At 37.4% G+C, this 19,996-nt stretch overlaps 2 protein-coding genes across 17 annotated transcripts in view; one reads left to right on the top strand and one right to left on the bottom strand.

Moving 5' to 3' along the window:
• The window catches only part of LOC125097376 (translation initiation factor IF-2-like), a 69,702-nt gene extending 58,526 nt beyond the window's left edge, over nucleotides 1–11,176 (bottom strand). Inside the window, exons 1-3 of the mRNA XM_047724927.1 lie at nucleotides 11,113–11,176; nucleotides 10,163–10,582; nucleotides 8,779–9,722 (exon numbers count right to left, since the gene is read on the bottom strand). Coding sequence (XP_047580883.1) covers nucleotides 8,779–9,722; nucleotides 10,163–10,582; nucleotides 11,113–11,176 — 1,428 coding nt within the window. The remainder of the gene's footprint in view (nucleotides 1–8,778; nucleotides 9,723–10,162; nucleotides 10,583–11,112) is intronic.
• Nucleotides 1–19,996, top strand: part of ADGRL2 (adhesion G protein-coupled receptor L2) — a 388,797-nt gene that overhangs the window by 187,516 nt on the left and 181,285 nt on the right. For 11 of the 16 annotated variants that reach the window (XM_047725550.1, XM_047725547.1, XM_047725548.1 and 8 more), the window contains exon 1: nucleotides 9,393–9,522. The exons of 2 other annotated variants lie outside the window; for them this stretch is intronic. The gene's annotated coding sequence lies outside the window, so the exon portion shown is untranslated. Of the gene's footprint in view, nucleotides 1–7,914; nucleotides 8,044–8,210; nucleotides 8,339–9,392; nucleotides 9,523–9,609; nucleotides 9,630–19,996 lie in introns of those variants that run through there. 3 more of the 16 variants (XM_047725545.1, XM_047725543.1, XM_047725546.1) reach the window with 3 other exon arrangements.

Raw genomic sequence — 19,996 nt, 5'->3', positions numbered from 1 at the left:
CAAATATATAGACACAGATATATACATATACATGTGCATATATATTTTACAGAATTTAAATAATTCATTCAAATAAATTATTTAAATGATTTAAAAATTCCTTTGTCAAACAGATTAATGGAACCTTGTTATTCAAAAGATAAATCATTTTATATGAAGTGGCAAAGACTTCAAGGGCTAATAAAGGTTTTATGAGAGATAAACTTTTAATGAATTAATACTTTTGCATGTACTTATTTTCTATATACATAAATATACACATGGATGCTTACAATGATATTTATATCAACATTTCTGACTGACTTTTAAGGAAATAGTATTCAGAGTGTTGAAAATAAAGGGTTTTTATAGATCTGATTTTTAGGAGCTGATGGATTATAATTCACCAAGTTAAGTAGAAGAAAGTTTAAATAATAGTGCTATAAATGTTATAATCTGTGTAATGAGATAAAATAGTTTTTTTTCTATATGTAATTTAAATGAGTCATTAATCCTGAACAATTTTATATATGTCATTTGCTAGGATTTGGAATTTATTTAGCACCTACGCCCTTTTGCTACACAGGTCTTCATCAAAAAGATGCTTTGCTCTAGAAAATTATGGTGAACTACTATTTGTATAACAAGACTTTAAGACCCTGGGAAAAAATTTTAAGGATTTTTATGAAGCTCAGTACACATTCTTCAGCCAAATTTTGGCACAGTTTCAATCTGAGACTCCAATGAAATTCAACTGGTTTATTTTATAATTAAAAACAAGGAAATCATAGTAACAAAATTATATAATGTATAGTATTCATGTTAATAATAGAAACATCCATAAAGAAAGAAACATGTTCTAACTTTTCTCATTACTCCAAAGAGAATTGCATCTTTAATCACACAAAGCACAACTGCTTTCTAATTTTGTTTAAAGTGTTTCAATACTTACAAAACCCAGATCAGGTTATTATAAATCTAGAGCAAATTAGAATCGTTGGCCTCTGCTCAGCTCTATGTAAGGGTTCTATGTAAATCATAAACTAAGACACACATCTGTTTCAGTTTTGTAGAAGTTAATAATCTAACTATAGAGTATTTAAACACTTCTTTCATTAACTGGAAAACTGAGGCAAAGATAGACTTTTCTTAGTTATAAGGTATAATATTTTATCTACAAATTTTGATAAGCTATAAACTTACCTAAGTAGTTAAATGTAGTTTTCTAAATATTCAATCTAATATTTATTTTTGACATTACATGATTCCCTCCTATATAGAAATGTTCATTATAAACAAAGAGGCTAGCATTATCATCTCAAATCAACACCTGTATAAAACACTTTGATTTATATATATCATATTTTTGCAATAGGGTATTGGAGAGAAAGTAAATATTGAGTAATTATATGAAATGTCAAAATTCATTCTTCTAAATATTTTTCAGATTCCTTATTTGATTACCTATAGTTTTTTTTAAAATGATAAATGATTGTCTTCTGGGGATCCATATTATTTAAAAATAGTTTATATTCTTTTTTTTTTTTAAGATTTTATTCATTTATTTGACAGACAGAGATTACAAGTAGACAGAGAGGCAGGCAGAGAGAGAGGAAGGGAAGCAAGCTCCCTGCTGAGCAGAGAGCCCGATGCGGGGCTCTATCCCAGGATCCTGGGATCATGACCTGAGCCAAAGGCAGAGGCCTTAACCCACTGAGCCACCCAGGCGCCCCAATAGTTTATATTCTTGAATACTCAAATATTTACATTTTATACCTAACATTCTTACTCAACATTTCTCTAATTTTATTTTATTTTTAAATATTTTTCATCTTATCTCCATGACCTATTTCTTTGAGACATGTTACTTCATAGATGTAATCCAGTATTATAATGAATTATTGTGTTTCAATTATCATTAGATAATAAACAGGAAATTAGTTTTTCTTGTAGTGTATTCTGCATTGTCTGAACAATGAAATATATGTGGTTTGAATTTGGGTCATTAATTCAGGTAGTAAGGACATAGTTCTAATTAAATTGGTGTCATAAATTACATTCCCATAATGAAGGGGGGCACTCTTTTAATGCACTGAAAGAGTTATTTGTAGATATGTGATTTTGGTAACCAGGACAGCTGGATAAGAGGGTGGATGGTTCAGTGCAACACATCTCCACCACTGAAACAAAACCATTCAAAGAATATATTGTTCAAGTGACAGTTCAGCAACTTCTTTTTTTAATGTAGAATAGCTGAAGAGGTTATGTGTTTTTATTTTTTAACCTAAAACAAAAATTTTTCATTGAATGTAGTTCCACAAAACCTTATCATTTCCAAATCATTTCAGTAATCCTTTGAGATATAAATGACATTTTAGCATGATCTAAATTTGGGTGCTTATTTTAAAGAAAACAAATTCTTTTCTAATGCACTTTTTACTTATCAAAAAACATATGCCCATTACATCATTGTTTGGTCTAGGTCCTAGTGATTGATTTCATAGTGACCTTAAGAATGCACTGTAATGAGCTGCAATAAGTTGAAACTTAATTATAAAGATTTAAATTATTCTTGAAAATAGAGATGGCAACATTCTATTATCTTATCAAGAAACTATGATGAGAACTAGGCTTAGGAGAAAAATCTTTGCAAATTGCTATTCTATTTTCCACATGCTCAGACAAATTTATGGTTACTGAAATATACATAACAAAGAAAGGCCTTTAAGAATAAACTAGTTAAGTGGAATTAAAAAAAATAACTATCATATTAGAGAACAAAATAGTGAAAAGAGTTAGCAATAGGTTATTTATATGATCAGAAGGATCAACCAAAGCCAAGGTCAAACATCTCGCTTTATACAGTTGTACACTATATTTTCCAAAACTGCGACGAAATAATTTTTTGTTGAAAAAAATACTGAGATCATAGATTACAATTATGATTTTATTATTTTATGCTTATCGTTAAGAAAATCATAACATTTTCTAATATGAAAATATGAACAGTGTTATATAATTATACCTTTGACTCACTATCTAAGGTGCAGGAGGCTTTTTGTCAGTTTGTTTTCTTACTTTTAAAAGCCTTTTGCAAGTTTGCTGTGCTACAATCAACAATGACATGAATAATCAAAATCATTCACAGAGACACTAAGAATTCTATTTGGACTTCTCTGAAATTGGTCTTTGGTTATCTTTGAGGGTTTAGATTCAATAGAGTGGAGTTGCCTCTACTATTAACCATTGACTTGCTTTTGTTCTCATCCAAGATATACATGTTTGCTTTACGAAGAATTGCCCATCCAAATATTTTATATTTAAAACAAAGAGTTGTGATTTAGCCTACTCTTAGTTTAGCTTCAATATTTTTTTAAACATTAAGGAAATTTTATCTCTATTGTTGATACAGATTTTCTGAATATTTTAAAAAGGATGAGGAGACCTATTTTTAAACTATGGACTTTAATAAAATATTTGGTTGTGAGTACAATGAACAAAAGATTACTATAAGAAGTTATAGATAGCTTTGTATAAAATAAGTGTTATTATAGTTATACTTCATGGTTTGACAGAAACATTGATAGTAAAAGATCTATAAGACCCAATTATAGAAAATCCTCAAAGTGCAGAGATTAACAAGAGCTATGGGAACAATCTATGGGAAAGAAAGACTAATTTAGAGTTGTATAAGACTCAGTGGAACAATGATTACGTAGAACATCTTTTTTAATTTGCTTACTTTTGAGTATCATAATGGCAATGGTATAAAATTTTTATAACCTTTTATATATATTTATACATATAAACACTCTAAGTGCACAGTCATGCTACCAGTTGTATTGGTGAATTTTTTAAAAAAATATTAGTTTAAAAATGATAGGTATATAATAATAATATATGTGGTGATTATATACTTCTAAACAATGTCATTAAGCACAGTTCACCATAATTATATGTATACCGTTGTTTAAATGTCATTACTTTTGGAGACTGCATCTCTACATTTTAGATGGAGTTTGGCTTTCTTGGACAAAGATTTACTCTGCCTGAAGAGAGCTGGGAGAATAGTTAAATTTATTGGCTTTGCCAAATGCTTTCATATGTTTCTACTCTCATGGAAAATGAGTTTTGATTTCTTCTCAGCCTCCATGCATGGCAAAGCTAAAATGAAAAACAAAGCTAGCAACTTTCAACCAGTTCTAGTTAAGTTTGGTATTCACACATTGCTTTGATCTGCTCCAGAGCTTTACAACACTTACTTTCTAGAGTAGGGAAAGCTAGTCTCAGCACTAAGCATCACTGAATAGTAATGATGAAGAAATGGAAACTGGTTAACTTTAGGGTGAAATCTAGCGAATTTTTTCTGTTTGTGTATTAGAAACCAGACCAGTTTCACCTGTTATTTGTTTACTTGTCTGTGTTATTTTAGAACTCACATCACTCTCATCACAGGCAAAAATATACTCCCCATAATGAATACAGCCTACTCTCCTTAACAGTTCTCTACAGCCGCATAGCTCAAACTTAGAATTTTTGGCCCAGTATCAAGTCCCAAATCTCCCCACTCCACCCCAGCCCACCTCCATGTAGCCCCTTTTAGAACTGTCTTATCTATATCTGAGTTTGGCAGAGTGGGGCAGTGAAGAAGTTACTTACTGTTCTACTGGCTTGTACTAATCATAATATTTTAATGCCCATTTTCCTACTTCTTCAGATTCTTTAATTTGGTACCCAAACTATTGTTATTCATACTTGTATTTTGACAAGTACCTCATCACTTTCCTTTAAACAAAGGTGCTTAGATGGTAATAGCTTCAAAAATTAGCATAATTTCTGTATCAGAAATATGTGAACCCACAGAATAAGATAATCTAGTTTCTTAAAGTTGCTTAAATTAAAAACATGAGTTTCTACAGTTGGAAAAAACATATACGGTTAAAATGTTTGAAGCCCATCAATCTCTCTAACCACATAAGCTAACGAGTACCTTCTGTTTTCTTTGAATGAAATCACCATGAGTGGTTAGATGTTGATTTAACATAAAACAAATGGAAATGGGTGTTTCCTTTGTCCTTTGCAGAATTTATTTTTAAAAACAATTAGCAAGTATTATGAATAAGTCAATGATTTTGCCATTACTTAAATAATAATACAGATTGAGTAGTTAATTTGATTGGATTTTAGGGAATGCATAATATACTCCAACTCCCCTTAACTTGCTAACATCTGCAGACATTATTAAGCTTCTCATTTCATTTTTTTCCCTGCCATAACACCTGTATTGTTATAAATTATGTTTTGAATTGTCATGAAGTGTCAGGCAAATTATGTTTTCTGGTGTGTATGTGTCATTTAAAGGTTCCTTTGTAATGGCAGGTTTGTGACTAACAGCTTAATCTTTAATATACCAATGCAATTAAAAGCTCTTTTCAATTCCTTTTTGTGGACACAGAGAAGGTTGAACCATTATTATGGGTAAAGTGCAAGGAAAGAATTAAAAATTCTTTAATATTTAAAACATCCTAGAGAAGGAATACATTTAGCTGTAATTTTAAAAACATAGCAAGCTTATTATATCCTTTGCAAAAAAGCTTTGAACGCTTTGAACTCTATAAAATACACATCCTATTGAATTAAAATTAAAAACTTGTATGACGCATTTTCCACTCCCTATAGTTTTAACCCACTTCTGACAATTCTTTTCAGGAACATAGTGGAGAGTGACTCACTTAGGTCCAGAGCATCAAAGAATGTCAGACCTATGAAATGTAGACGTGGGCTCTTCCAGAGATTCTTTCTGAGAGTTAAATAAATAAGTAAATGAGCCAACATATGGCCTGCTTAATTCAGTCAAAAATTTCTATTGATTACTTACTAAGCTCACTAAATAAAAACTTCAGCCCAGGTTTTGCCTCCCAAAAGAAAATAGGATTAGACTGATCTATGCACTCATTGGGGCTTCTTGTGAATCATGCCCAGATGAGTGAAAAACCTTCAAAGATGAACAAAGGAAAGGGCTAAAATTTTTCAGTAAATGTAGATTATTATTCGACATATTTTGGTTTATAATCTTGAATAAAACAATTTTAAATTCTAGAAGAGACCAAGATATAAATAACCTCTGAGGTCTAAGAATCTCATAATTTTACCTCTTTTCAACTAAAGAAGCCTGATTTAATTTTCCTAGGTAGATCTGTTGTATGTATAATTTTGACAGATTTAAAAACCTTAGGTACAGGGGTGCCTGGGTGGCTCAGTGGTTTAAAGCCTCTGCCTTCGGCTCAGGTCATGATCTCAGGGTCCTGGGATCAAGCCCCGCATCGGGCTCTCTGCTCAGCGGGGAGCCTGCTTCCCTTCCTCTCTCTTTCTCTGCCTGCCTCTCTGCCTACTTGTAATCTCTGTCAAATAAATTAAAAAAAAAAAAATCTTAAAAAAAAAAAACAAACCTTAGGTACATAGTAAGGTTTCACACCACTTCTGCATACATGTTTTTGTTTTTTTTTTTTCCCCAGATGAGGCTTGTGTCCTGTATCGATAATACTTGAATTATGTTATCTATGAAATTCCAAAAGGGAGTGTTTATGTAGTTTAAAACACAAATGCTCTGAGTGGCTCCTCTTATCTTTTGGAATGGTGAGAATATTAATACATCAGTACATTAAGTACAAAGAAATCTGATCAAGGATTCTTGATTTGAGAAGTATAATGGATCAACCAAAAGAGTATGTTTTGGTTATTTGCACATGTGTACTTTTAACTTAGTATTTTTTACAAGTTGGGAACAAACTTGACCAATAGCTGGATTTACTTTAGTACTACAAATGCCTGGCTCTGTGACAAAATACTGATAGGTATTTAGATGCTTCAAGTCTTTTAACAGTCTGCTGTTGACATTTTAATAACATTGTTGTTTGAAATGATTCCTGAAGTATGATGACTACAACATACCCGCAGCAACAAAAAGTGCATAGTTTCTGAAAGCAAAGCAGCTCAAGTTTCATCCTATTTTCTAAAGGTTTTAAACCTTGATGAATCGGTTTTTCTTGAAAACCAATGCATACCTGCTTCTTTAATTGAGGGCTGCGTTCATTAGTAGTATTAGTGATTGAGAAATACGTCTGAAAACTTAGGGACTTTCAGCTTAGAGATTTTGTAATAAAATTAAAAAAAAAATCCAGTTTTGACCTTCCTCGTATACAGAGGACACTTAAACTGGCTTTAAAATATTTTTCAAGCGTAATTTGTCCCGTCGTGGTCTGCTCTCTTCAGCTCAGGTTCATCGCTGGCGCTGCCTGGCTGTTTACTGACACTACCATCAGAGAGGTGGCAAGGAAGTGTGGTCAGAGGACAAGAGCAAAAGCAGTTTCAATGTAAGGAAATGAGGGAAACAGACCTAACAGCACGATGAATGCACTTGCGAGTAAAGAGAGCCTTGTAGTCTCCTTTCCTTCCTTTGCTTATCCTGGTGGGTTTAATCAAAAACAAACAAAACGCTCTTGTGAAATATAGTCAATAAAGTCAAAGTTTGGCGAGGTCTCTGTAACTACAAAGAAAAAGTCACCGCAATTTTAAAAAATGTAACTTTCATTAACGAGCGCGCCGGAAATCTCAGGTATCAAAGACGCATTAACCCTGGAGCGTCCCCCCGCGCGCCGCAGCCGGACGGAGGCAACCGCGGCGAACAGACGTTCTTTTCTCCTCAGAGCAGTCACACAAAAGGAGGGCTGCGGAAACTAAAAGTTTCGAAGCCTCTGGCTCGCTGCGTGGAGAAAAGAGAAAACCTGGAGACGGGGTGGGTAAAAGACGCATCCTGGGCGCCCCTCCGAAGTGCAGGCAAGGGGAAAGCTCCTGGGCCTGGAAGGAAAAGGGGAGGGGGCCCCCCACCCGAGCCGCTGGCCAGTCCCCTGCGCCCCGCCTCGGAAGCCCAAGCGCCGCACTCCGTCGTGCTCTCCCAAATACCCTCACCCCGTTCCAGAAATAAAATAAATGTTTTTAAAGTGCGTGTGTGTGGACAGGATGGAGAGCGCGCGCCGGAGGAGCGCGCGGAGGACCTCGCGCGCAGTGAGTGGAGTTTGGGGGTGGGGGTCGGGGTGGAAGGGGTGTGTTGATGGTGGGAGGGGGGAGGCTGGATGCGAAGCCCTGGGACTGAACGGGGGGTGGCGAGCCGACCGGGAAGCAGAGGAGGGGCGCCAGCCGCCGCAGGCCGCCTCCGGGGCGCGTTCCGAGGCCGAGCGCGCGCATCCCTCGCCGCCGCTGCCCGGACAGCCCTGCGGCCGCCCCGCCGGCGGAGCCGGGGCCGGCCTATCCTAGGGCGGTTGCTCGGCCACCGCCACCGCCACTCGAACTGCTCGAGCCCGTAAGTGTCCCCTTTCGCTCCCCTCCCCACTGCTCGGGCGCACCGCCGCCGCAGCTGCTCAAATGGAGTGGAAAATGGCCATTGGGCGGCAATGAGTTATAGATTATCTGCTCCACGTTTTGTACTTAGCTGCCTGTAATCTTCTTTTGAGTTTGCCTGAGCCCCTTGCTGGAAAAATCAGGAGGGAGAGATTTGTCCTTTGCCGCTGTACACGCTAATATGTTTATATGATTAGTCGAACTCGGGAAGGGGGGTGGGTAGGTGGGGATTTGGGGAGGAGGAGGCTGGAGGTGACTCCAGTTCAGACCTCGCCGAGAGTCTGTGTCAGGACTTCGCACTCCCCCATCTCTCTCCCTCTCTCCCTCTCTCTCTCCCTCTCACTCTCTCTCCGCTCACACACACACACTCGCAGAGGTGCCGGAGCGAAATCGGGAGCTTACCGGAGAATTCCTTGGGATTGTTGGGGGGCATCTCCCCTCCGTAGCTGTGCGTGGCGTGGCTCTTCCGTGCACCTCCCAGCTTCCCCGAGCCAGAGTCCTCGCCTTCAGCCTTCCTTGGGGCAGCGGCCACCGCTCAGCCTCGGCCTGGAGCCCCGAAATGTGAGGAGGGGCCGCCGCTGTCTCCCGCCCCAGGCCGCAGGGTCGGCGCGAGGGATGCCAGTCCGGCCGGCGCAGACCGCCGGCTGAGGGGCTTCGCCTGACAAACTGAGTTGGCCTCGCGCCGCCGGCGTCTGCCCGCCCCTCCCGCGGCCGCCGCTCCGAGGGGACTCCCAAGTCTGCGCACCTCTGTCGGGCTTTTACCTCCGCCACCCCTTTCGCTCTGATTCCCGAAATTTTGATTTTTCTAAGGGAGCGTGAGGTCTGGGGGTGTGCGCGCGTGTATAAAAGACCCCTCTCCGAAGCGGCGTGTGGGAAACTGCGGGAAAATGTTGACCTAACCCCAGGAGCCGCCCGGCGCTGGCTGCTTGGCTGGAGGAGGCGGCGGCGGCGGCGGCCGAGCAGGAGGACGCGCCGAGCAGCGGCGCCGTGTCCCGCCGGCAAGCCGCGGCGCGGACTCGGCGGCCGGCGACCCGCGTGCGGCCGGCCTCGGCCCTCACCGGCCCGGGTCGCCGCTGCCCTCTGCTCCTCTCCCCGCGCGGCCCCCGCGCCAGACGGCCCGCCCCCGGGGCGCGCTCGCAGACCGAGGTAAGATCCGCAGGAGCGAACAATGTGCCTCTGTGCTGGGCTTCGGAGACCTGTTTGCTTTGCGCCTCCTGCCCGGGGGTGGATGCTGGAGGTGGAGGGAGCCGCGGGTGAGTTGGGGCTCGCCTGTTTGTTTATGTTCGGCCCGGCGGAGGGAGAGACCCGCGCTGGCTCTTGCTGCGCCCCCTCCCCCCCTACCTCCTCTGCTCAGAAATCGATACGCAGAACTCCAGTCCCGTCCAGCCAGCTTCTCCTTTTCTCGGGGAGCTGTTGTAACGCTCTCTAGGCATCAGTCTGTTTGCAGGGGGCGTGGGGGAGCACGATTGGGTTAGCGTTTTTTGATTTTCTGAAAGCTTGGGTCGGAAGGTGCCGCTCTCCCTTTTACAGCCCGTCTGGGGAGGGGGATGTGAGGCGCGCCCTCCGTGGGACCGCTCTGCTTGGGGTGCGGGGCCCCTCCCGCCCCCCTCTGCAGACCTGTCCCGGGCTGTAAGTGGAGCAGGGAGGCCGGACTCCGGGAGCGAGTTCGGGGGAAGTGGGCGGTTTGGTGGGGGGCGGGGGGCTTGGGTGAGTTGTTGCGGGTTGTTGTTTTTTCTTGTCGGTGGTTAGGTGGTGTGGAGTGGCAAGGATGACAGCAAAGCGCAGCCAGATGTGGCCAGGCCGGCGCGGGGGCTGGCAACGATTAGGGGCGGCCCCACGGGGCGGGCTGGCGGCGGAACCCGGCACCCGGCGGGCCCTGGGGAGGGCAGAGAGCCTCCCCGACCCGCAGTGAGAGGGCAGCAGCGGGCCGCGCTGGGCCTGCAGAAGTTACCAGCCGTGGGCTCCTGGGGTGGCTGTGGGGCTGGGAACCTTGGGAAGTCTGGTTTGTAGGATGGGGGTGCCGGGTGAGGATCCACGGGGAGGAAAAGTCGTGGGAGGAGCGCGAGGAAAGGCGAGACCCCCGGGCTAAACGAGCGTAGGCTCCTTGATTGGCTGGGGCGAGCCGACCCCCCGGTAGGAAGGCGAGGGCGGGTGAAGCGACAAAAGCGTCGTAGCAGTGGGGAGGCACGCTTGCAGGACTCCTTCACTTGGGATCAGTAAAGTTTGTTCCTTTCGCCAAACTACGGGGCTTAGGGTAGGGGAAATCGCTGGAAGCTTTACGTTGTGCCCAAAGTGTCGCTGATCGGAGGCTAAGGAACGTATGCCATATATATATATATGCTTTTTTCTCAATCTCTCTCTCTCTCTTTCTCTGTCTCCTCTGTATATATTTATCTTCTCTTCATTCCGTCCTTTAAAAACGTAGTTGGAGGGGGAAAAAAAGTCTTCTTTCCTCGTCTTTTACGGACTCCTCCCCCCTCATCATTCCCCCGCTTCCCGGGCCCTCTCATTCCGTTCTTCCTGATGCAAACTGTGTTGTCTCGGATTCAGACCGAGGAAATGTTTTCCTCCTGTTTCTTGAAAGGTGTCAGGCTGGTTAGCAGCTCCTCCAAGCAGCCTGGGAGCGTCTGAGCCGCAGCCACCCACCATCTGGTTCCCGTTACAAAAGGCCCGGTTCTAAGGCACTCTCCTCCCTGCCCCCGCCCCAATTCTTAAATTTTCTTCTGCAGCCTTTACAGTATGTGTACTTGTCTCGTCCCCTTTCCAGAGGCGTAGATTTAACGGACGCTGTTTCATTCATTTCCCTGTCAGTGTTTGTATCTGGAACGGGCCCCACCGAGTTTGCTCTTTGCTCAACTCGAGTTGCACAATGAAGAAAAGTCACATCCGTTTGGTAAATAATTTCCTGTCGGGATGTCTCTTACTAAATCAAGTTAGATCTTGGGCAAACCTTAAAAATTGGGTACTAAGGAGGCAATGTGCGTCCACAGCAGAAAAAATAGAATAGTTTGTGTAGTGTGTTTAGTAAGTACTTTAGAAAAGTTGTTATGGGACTCTTGACCTAAGAGGTAACTAAAGGTAACTCCGTAACTTTAAATTTAGTATGTTTCTGATATTTGGAAAACGTTATATAAGAAAATCTACTTCTGTTCAGGTGTGTTGTGGAACTTTTTGTTGTCCCTCCCTCCGCCCTCCAGGAAATTTATGCATGATAGAGAGAATACTGCAGAACAAATGTTCTGTTGTTCAGTTCCTTCAGACATTCCGATTCTCTCCTTTTGTTGCTTGCCTCTAAAAGAGGTGCCATTTCACATCATTCTGCACAAATTGTTTGAATTAATGCAAGTGTGAATTCTTACCGTTTGAAGGGGACTATTAGCATATCAAAGGTTTCTTAGCTTCAGCTCAATTGAGAAAACTTCAGCCTGTCTTCCATTTGCTTCCAAGCAGAGGCCCAAAGGGCAATGAGAATTGTAAAGGGTAAAAATAGGGAGGTGGATTCAGGCTGTGTTTCTGAACTTTCAATGTTTTGTAATTATGTGAGCAAAAAACATTGTCTATTGCTGTGGAGCCCTTGCAAATGGCAAGACAATTATTTTCTATTGATAAATGGTTTGTTCCTAGAAAAAGGGTGACCTTTTATTTTATGATAGTCACTGTTGCCTGTCTTTTGGGGTCCCTTCAGTGGAAGAGAGTGAGAAAGCTTTTCCTTCCAACTTAATACTTTTCTAGGGCCTACACTTTGTTATATTATTAAAATGGGTAGGGAAGACTTTTAATTAGAGTATAAAACAATAGAAATCTTGTGATAAAGGGACACTCATTTTTACACCTAGGAAACTTATTTTTAATACACTTGCTAAATTAAGGGGGGAAAATCAAAGGAGGGTTTGAATATTAAAAACTCAGCATGAACTTTGTTAATGTAACTTTTGTAGGTGTAAATTTGAAAAAGGGTTCTAGGTGATACTCAGATTACTTGTGAATTCTATTTAGTAGTAATTCTTTCTGAATATTGATTATTTTGTCTCAAAAGTTTTGTATCTTCTAAACACCGTAAACTGGAGAATTCAGCTTACAATTGGTTTATTTTTCCTAGTATTTATAGCATATTTGTTCATGCTTTTTTTTTACATTTGCAGAGAGATAAGTTCTTTGAATTTCTTTTAACAACTCAATATCCATTAGTGGAGAAATAAGAACAAGTACTTGGGTCATTTGGGTCATTTCATGGCAAGCAGATGGGTCAAGGGAGAACTTTTTTCATCAACTTCTGGGGAAGTGTTTGTTTTATTTATTTAGCTTAAGATTTCCTAAAACCTAGTTTTAAGATGAAAAAGAACCTCAGAGAAGATTTTGGAACCTATATTTTTTATAGTTTTACCTTTGATGGTTAGTTGATTTTGAACAGGAGCTTATATTCTTTCATTAGAAGAGGACTTCTTTTCTTTTTTTTTTTTTTTTAAATAAACTAATGTTCGGAATTCCTTGATTTTATTCTAATATTGAAACTTAACTCAGTTTTGGAGGGATAAATATCATTACATTAATTGCCTAACATTTTTAGTTTTTCATTTAATAAGATACTTTATTTAGATTAAGAGATTTTTTTAGTGGCATTCCTATTGTATATCATTCCCCTGAAATCATTTTATTATAGTTTATTTATCTGGTCCCTTCGGTTATCTAAGAAGTACTTTTGAGGTAAAAATGCCCACATTGATGTAATTGCTATTATTGCACTTAAGTTGCTGTTAACTAGTCTGCTTTGAATGCAGAGTGCTATAAAGAAAACATTATCCTTTAGAGCTATTAGTGATAATCTAAAAATTGCCTTGAAAACATTGTTCTTCATTTTATATGATGGTGATCCTGAATTCAGCAAATCTCTGAAGGTGTAAAATGCAGTGAAAAGATTTTTCAACATTTCAATGACAAAATTGGACTACTTAGAGAAAAATTAATGTGTTGTAGAAGCACTTCAGCTGCCATTTTCAATCATTGTGGGTTACTATGTGTTGGCAACAAAAAAATGAATTTAGAAATACAGATAGTTCTGGGACCAGGTAGCTGGAGAATCAGAATATTAAGTAATGTGAGGTACAACAAACATTACTTCTGGTTTTGATTTGAGAATTTCCAATAAATATAATTTTTTAAAGCTTTGATTCTGCTCTATTAATGGACTAACATCAAAGCAGACAACAAAACTTCCAAATGTTATAAAAACTGATATTAAATATACGGATCTCACATGGAGTAGTACTACAGGTCTTAATTTAAGACAAGCAGTTGGGGTTTTTATTTCTGCAATTTTCACAATCCGCAGAAACGTTAACACCAAGCTTCTGGGCGTTTCCTTTCTTAAAATAAGCAAGAGGAGAGCTTTAAAACCAAGGTTTACTTAAGGTTGGATCTTTATTTGATCATTATTGAAGCTTTTTGTGTTTTAGCAAAAAACCTGACATATTATTTTAATGTCTTAAATACTATAGGAATATGTGAGCTAAGATTGAGAAGTTGGGAAGGTCAAGAGGTCACTGGAAATCTGTACACCATAGTAATAAAATGTTATTGCTGTATTTTCTATCAAAATATTTATTGGACCTAACTTTTGTGCATAAATACTCAAATCACGCTTAGTTATTGACAGAAGTAGTATGAGATGAAGAGAGCATTACAATTTAGGTATGCACTATACCTTATACGCACTGTACTTACCTGAGAGAAATCTGTTCTCGTTTAAATAAGAATCCATACCTCTTGCTCAATTGCTAATATTTAAGAGTGCAGATTAACTGTATTTAGATTAGGAATGGAATACAGTCTTGGAAATTTGAAGAATTCAGTGATTAGAGAATTCAGGATTGCTATTTTTACGAAAAGTCTCAAAGACTGTACACTTTGCCTCTTCATGTCCTCTGTATCTGATTTTGAGTGTTGGAGAGGTACCATTTAACATCTCTCTGCTTTTCTGTGGAAAAGGTTCCTGTAAAATTAAGGTGGAACTATTTTCAAACTAACAAATCCTAGAAATAAAGTGCATGATTATGAAGAAATGTTCATCAAATTATTTGCAAGAATACTTAGCTAAAAATTTAATGGTTTTGATCAAGTGTTAAAAATAACAACTTTAGCTCCTAGTCCTGAAAAGACCTTGAAATCCTATTTATGTTTTGGTCATAACAGTTCTTAAGGTAATTTGTTTAAATATCAGTTCATATTACCTAAATAGATAACTGTTTTGTAACTATTTTCAAGAAAGTTTAAAACATTTCTATTTTAAAGATAGATTAAAATCATAGCTTAGTTAACGTCTCTCTTACATAACACTAATTAGTCTATAGCCCCACCTAAATATTCATCTCTTCAAATAATTCTTGATTGAAGGTTGAAAGGTTGAAAAGTATTTAATCACCCCGATTACTATAATTAGACTTGATGTTATCAGAAAAATTGAGACTGTTCTCTGAAATCTTTTTGCCACTTAAGATTGGTCAAGTAGTGATTTTTTTTTAATGCTTTAAGAAAAACGCTTAAGAAATGGGTTAATATAGAGATAGTTAATGATTGGAATTAGGGAATTAGAATCCTGAAATGGTGACATTTTTCTTGACCTAAGTGTGAATAACTTTTAAAGGAGAAACTATATAACTGGAGGTCTGTAATTTCTAAATTTTATTCAGGATGTCAGTGTGGCATTTTGACTTTATAGATTTTCTTATATGTATGTTATAAACAATGAAAATCTCTTAATGGTGTTTTGACATAAGTGGGTATTTTTTTAAGTGGATCACTGTGTCATAAAAGGTCTTAAACAAAAAATACTTAAAAATCTTTTTACATCACTTATCTGATAGACTAAATGTAAGCAATAATTTGCAGATATTTTCTAATATATTCTTATGCAATGATTTTTAAAAAGTTATCTCTTAAGAAAAAAATAACCTCCCATGTATTGCCAATAAAAATTATCTTTAAAAAAGGTAGATCAAGTGAAGGAACCTAGCACTTAATACCTGCAAGTAAAGTGCAGCTTACAGCAAAACACTATTGATTGTTTTGAAGCACAGAGCAAGTTTAAATACAATTTGTTTAATTACAACAAAAATGCAGTTTTATGAAGTAATGTAGTTTGTCTTCATAGAGAATTTTATGCATTGTGTGGTGGTAAGTAAAATCCCATCACAGTTGTATAAATTTGTTCAATTACCAGAATGGCTAAAAGAAAAAAAAAATCAATTTACGTTGAAAAGCAACAAAAATTAGATTACCTTGGTTAGTAGGACCTTGCCAGCAATGTCTAAATTGCTTAATAATATCAAAAGCTACCATGTTTCACACTATAAGGATATTGTGCCTGTTTTAATATGCATATATCTTGTTTACTTGGTGACTTCTGCTATGTCAACTTTTTTTCTTTTCGTTTCCCATTTTTTGGAAGCTGTTACATTTCATGCAAGAAGCCATTTCCACTTGCATATTCTAATTTTTTTAGAGATTTGCTTTTTGTAATTGCTTTTCTGGGTTCATAGTATTTGTAATCTGCTGATATTTCAGATGAATGTAGTGAAATATCAGATGTAATTTTAGGCATCAAAAGAGATCTAGCCCATCAGTATAGATAGCTAGGTTATTATCAACAACAGAAACATATTTTAGAAATTTTTACTACTGACTCTAGAGTTATAAGGAATTTTAAGTCTTAAATTCTTGTAGCAATAAGGTGACATGGGATTCATCATAGCGGATAGCCGGGCACCTGTTTTATTACCACCTTGATTGATTCTGGCACCCAGATTTACCGAAGTGCAAGAACAGACCACAACTGCTGCTCACAGCCACCCAGCTGTTTTTAGGTCATGAAGTCAACTTCCTGGAATTTCTGGGGAAACCAGTTGAAAAGGGAGGACAAATGTCACTTTAAATAGAGATGTTTAAATCAGATTTCTGCCTGAGGGTAAAATTTAGGTCTGTTTTAGCCCGGATGTAATGTCTCCCTCTACAGAGCACAGCATTAATCACTACCTGACAAGAAAACCTATGCTGAGCAAAACGGGCCCCTGTTGGTCTTGTCATTGATTTTTCCAATCTGTGAGGAGTACATTATAATCATTAAAATTCACATACAGGGATTACACCTTAATCTCTGAATTTCAGTATTGAAATTAGTTGCTTTAAAAGAAGCCTACTTAAAGCTAAGGAAGAAAAAAACTTTGGCAGACGTTTTGTAAGGATAAATTCAATATCTTCATAAAAATAGAAATATTAAAAAGCAGGCAAGTTAAGCAGAAGTTAACATCCTAAATAATGACTTAATTTTGTTCAAGATGCATTAAGTAACTTCAAAAATGTGTGGGTTTTTGTTGTTGTTGTCGTTGCTTTAATAAATCTGATACTAGAAAAAAGAAAGAGATAAAAATGAACTATTAGTTCTTGACCATGACAGATGAAAGAAGTTGAAAAGATGGTTAACTTTAGACCTAGATCAGTTCAAAGACTTGTTATTTTGTTAGAACAAAACCGGATAAATCTATTTCTAGATGAGTAATAAAATCTTTAGCCATTATAGCAATGAAAAATGCACCATGAAGTTCCTCATAAAAGAAGGGTTAGTTTTGCTCTTTCAATTATTAGTAATACTCTTTAGCTCCTTTCTTGATCAAATAAATATATACACACATGTACATACATAAGCATGGAATTTATATTCTGTTCCTTTGTATATATCAATATTTATGACTTTAATTGACTAAAAATTTTTGCAAATATAAGTTTAAAATGTAAAATATCTACAATTGAAATGACTTTTTAAACTGATTTTGAAAATGATATGGCTTAGTTAATCTCTGTTTCGTTCTCAAAGGTATTTACTACTTTTGGATCACAAAATGCTTGTACTACCCATGCTTTGCAACATTATGTAGGTACTTTACATCAGCCCATGCCTCAAACAGATTGTTGCCTTGTATTTAGATGATAAAATAATCTAACCCCAATTATTGTAGAAAATTATTCTAGGCTGCTAAGGGTGGGCTCGGGACCTTGCTTTTGACTAATGCTTTCTTTTGTAGAGTACAGTAAATAGTGTCGATAAAGAGAACAAAAGAGAATTCTGGTTTGTTTATAAAGTTAGTTCTAATTTTAATCATTTATTCTTAAAATAGAATACTGTGACAGCAGTTCTTATAATGAGGGAATCATTACAAAATTTTAGAAAAGGTCTTTAGTTGATATATTTCTCTTTTATGTAGATATATTTATTGTTCTCAACTACAATTTACATAAAAAATCATGTTGAAAATTATTTCCCTTTTCTGTACTTTGAGACAAATTATTTCTATTTGGAATTATTATTTCTTTATTCCACTGGCATTTTCCATACAGAAATTTTATACCTCTGCCTTAAAAGCCAACCATTTTTTCAGTGGTTATTACTGTGGTTATTGATTAGAACTTACAGAACACATGTTTTTATACAATATTTTCTCCACTCATTTTTGTGTTCTTAATCTTCTGATGCTTATGGTATTTTAATTCTTAAAATTCCTCGTCTTCCTACAGTTAATGTCCAAGACAGTTTGGGAAACATTAATTTTGGTGTTGTAAGTTTATACATCTGTATCCCAGTGATTATGCATATTTGTACAGAATTTGACAAAGCTTTAATGTATTAAATGAAGAATTGAAGCACATTATGTATCTTGTCTTACATTAAAAATGGTAGATCTAATTCTGAAATGTTTCATTTCATTTCATACATCAACAGATAAAAATTATACTAAAATTTGATGGTCTAGACATTTCATTTTTATTAAGGATGGTTAACTGTTTCTGTCCTTTCAAAGTTCCGTGAATGTCATGAGAAAGATAGTATTGGAATATTGGTTGCTTCCTCTGGATAGCTCTATAGATGAGCAATAGAGATGTCTCTCCCACCTTTGTTTTTTCGCTGGGAATGCTGTGATACTCACAGCCTTCATGGAAGTCACTTTTCATATTATCATTGGTTTTAAACTAGGTCTGCAGCCTGAATATTTAAAAATATAAGTGAAACAAAATTTTATCTTTCTCTAAAGTGAAAAACTCACTACAAATGCTGCTTATTACAAGTTGCCTTTCCCCTTAACCTTGTTTTCTTTGTTCAAGTAGAAAAATTTAACTGGTATCTCTGTATGACATTTTTGTATGTTTAGCATGAAAGTGAGCAAATCTTTTATGATTTACAGGTGTTTAATAAAGATCTTAGTTTAAAAAAAAAATCACTTTCTAAGCCTGTCAGTTCATTTATAGCTGAGTCAAATGGAATGCCTCAAATTTCTAGTCACTGCTTATATGCTATAAGGTGGTGCATACATGTTTGAAGGGAAATATCAGGGGGACATCAAATTGCCCAGTAATAATTTCTAGTAACACATTGCCCCCAAGACCTTGAAAATTTCTTAACTTGGGCTTTTATTCCCCTGTACCCTTGTCAGAGATGCACCTTGTATCTGTGTATACACAGAGAAAGGAATACGGTGAGGAGAGTGTGCAAACACAAATCTAAAACTGATTCTGAAAAAAATATGATGGAGGGGTAAAGGGCATTTTGTAAATCAAATAAGTTTTTCTTTTCGTATTGAATTAGTGAAAATAAATTTATTGTTCAAAAGTAAATACTTCCAGGTTTACATTTCAGAATTTTTTTAAATAAGAAAATATGGTAGTTACTGCATTTATTTGAAATTCATCTTTTATCTTTCACCGTAAGTCGATCCTAAAATACCACCTTTGATTGTGTACTTTGGGATCAGAAGATGCATCAGATAAACAGGTTGAACAGCTTTGTTTTGGGTGGTCTGTCATTTCAGGCTGGTGCTGTGTAAGCAAGGTAATGTTTTCTTTTCCTTGAAATACACTTTGTAAGAGTGGCTCTTGGGTGACTTTGAAAAGTTTGTATATTCTACCTGCTCAAGCCACATTCTTAACCAGGCTGAAGGACAAGAATAATCATGTTGAACCACAAATTTTCAAAAGCAGTTATTTTAATCAGATAATTGGTAAGGAGGAGACTCTAGATAATAGTATTTTCATACAATAGTGACCTGCATCTTTACCAGGCAACTGCCTACATGTTTCAGATATTTTTGCTAACCCTCGTTATTACCTGCAGAGGGAGCTTGTATATGAGATAAAATAATCAAGGCAATATCAATTGGAATTGCATTTTTGAAAATTGTTTTTTTAATGTATTTTTAAATTTTTTTTGAGAAAAATTGTTCTAAGGAATATAAGGCATTTGGGATTAGCCAAATTATAGTGAAATTCAATATACTACGTGTCCAAGTATTTATCATTTCATATATTCACAGCTTACGAATGTGCCTTTTACCTTTCCTTAATTAGTAAAAATAACTTGAAAGGTAATGATAATGAATCCGTTTTATTTTGAGATGCTAGCTATTTTTATGATCAGCCAACACCCTGGATGACTAGAACTGTGTCTTGTTTAAATATCGAATAATTGTTAAAAGAGGGGTCGGATTTTTTAGAAAAATTTCCAGATTATGTGAAATATTATAAAGTGATCACTGAACAATAAGTAGTACATTACATTCTTCTATATTTAATTAATAGA

The sequence above is a fragment of the Lutra lutra genome, chromosome 4 (genome assembly GCF_902655055.1).
Source record: "Lutra lutra chromosome 4, mLutLut1.2, whole genome shotgun sequence".
Taxonomy (NCBI): domain Eukaryota; kingdom Metazoa; phylum Chordata; class Mammalia; order Carnivora; family Mustelidae; genus Lutra; species Lutra lutra.
This window is presented reverse-complemented; position numbering and strand designations above follow the sequence as displayed.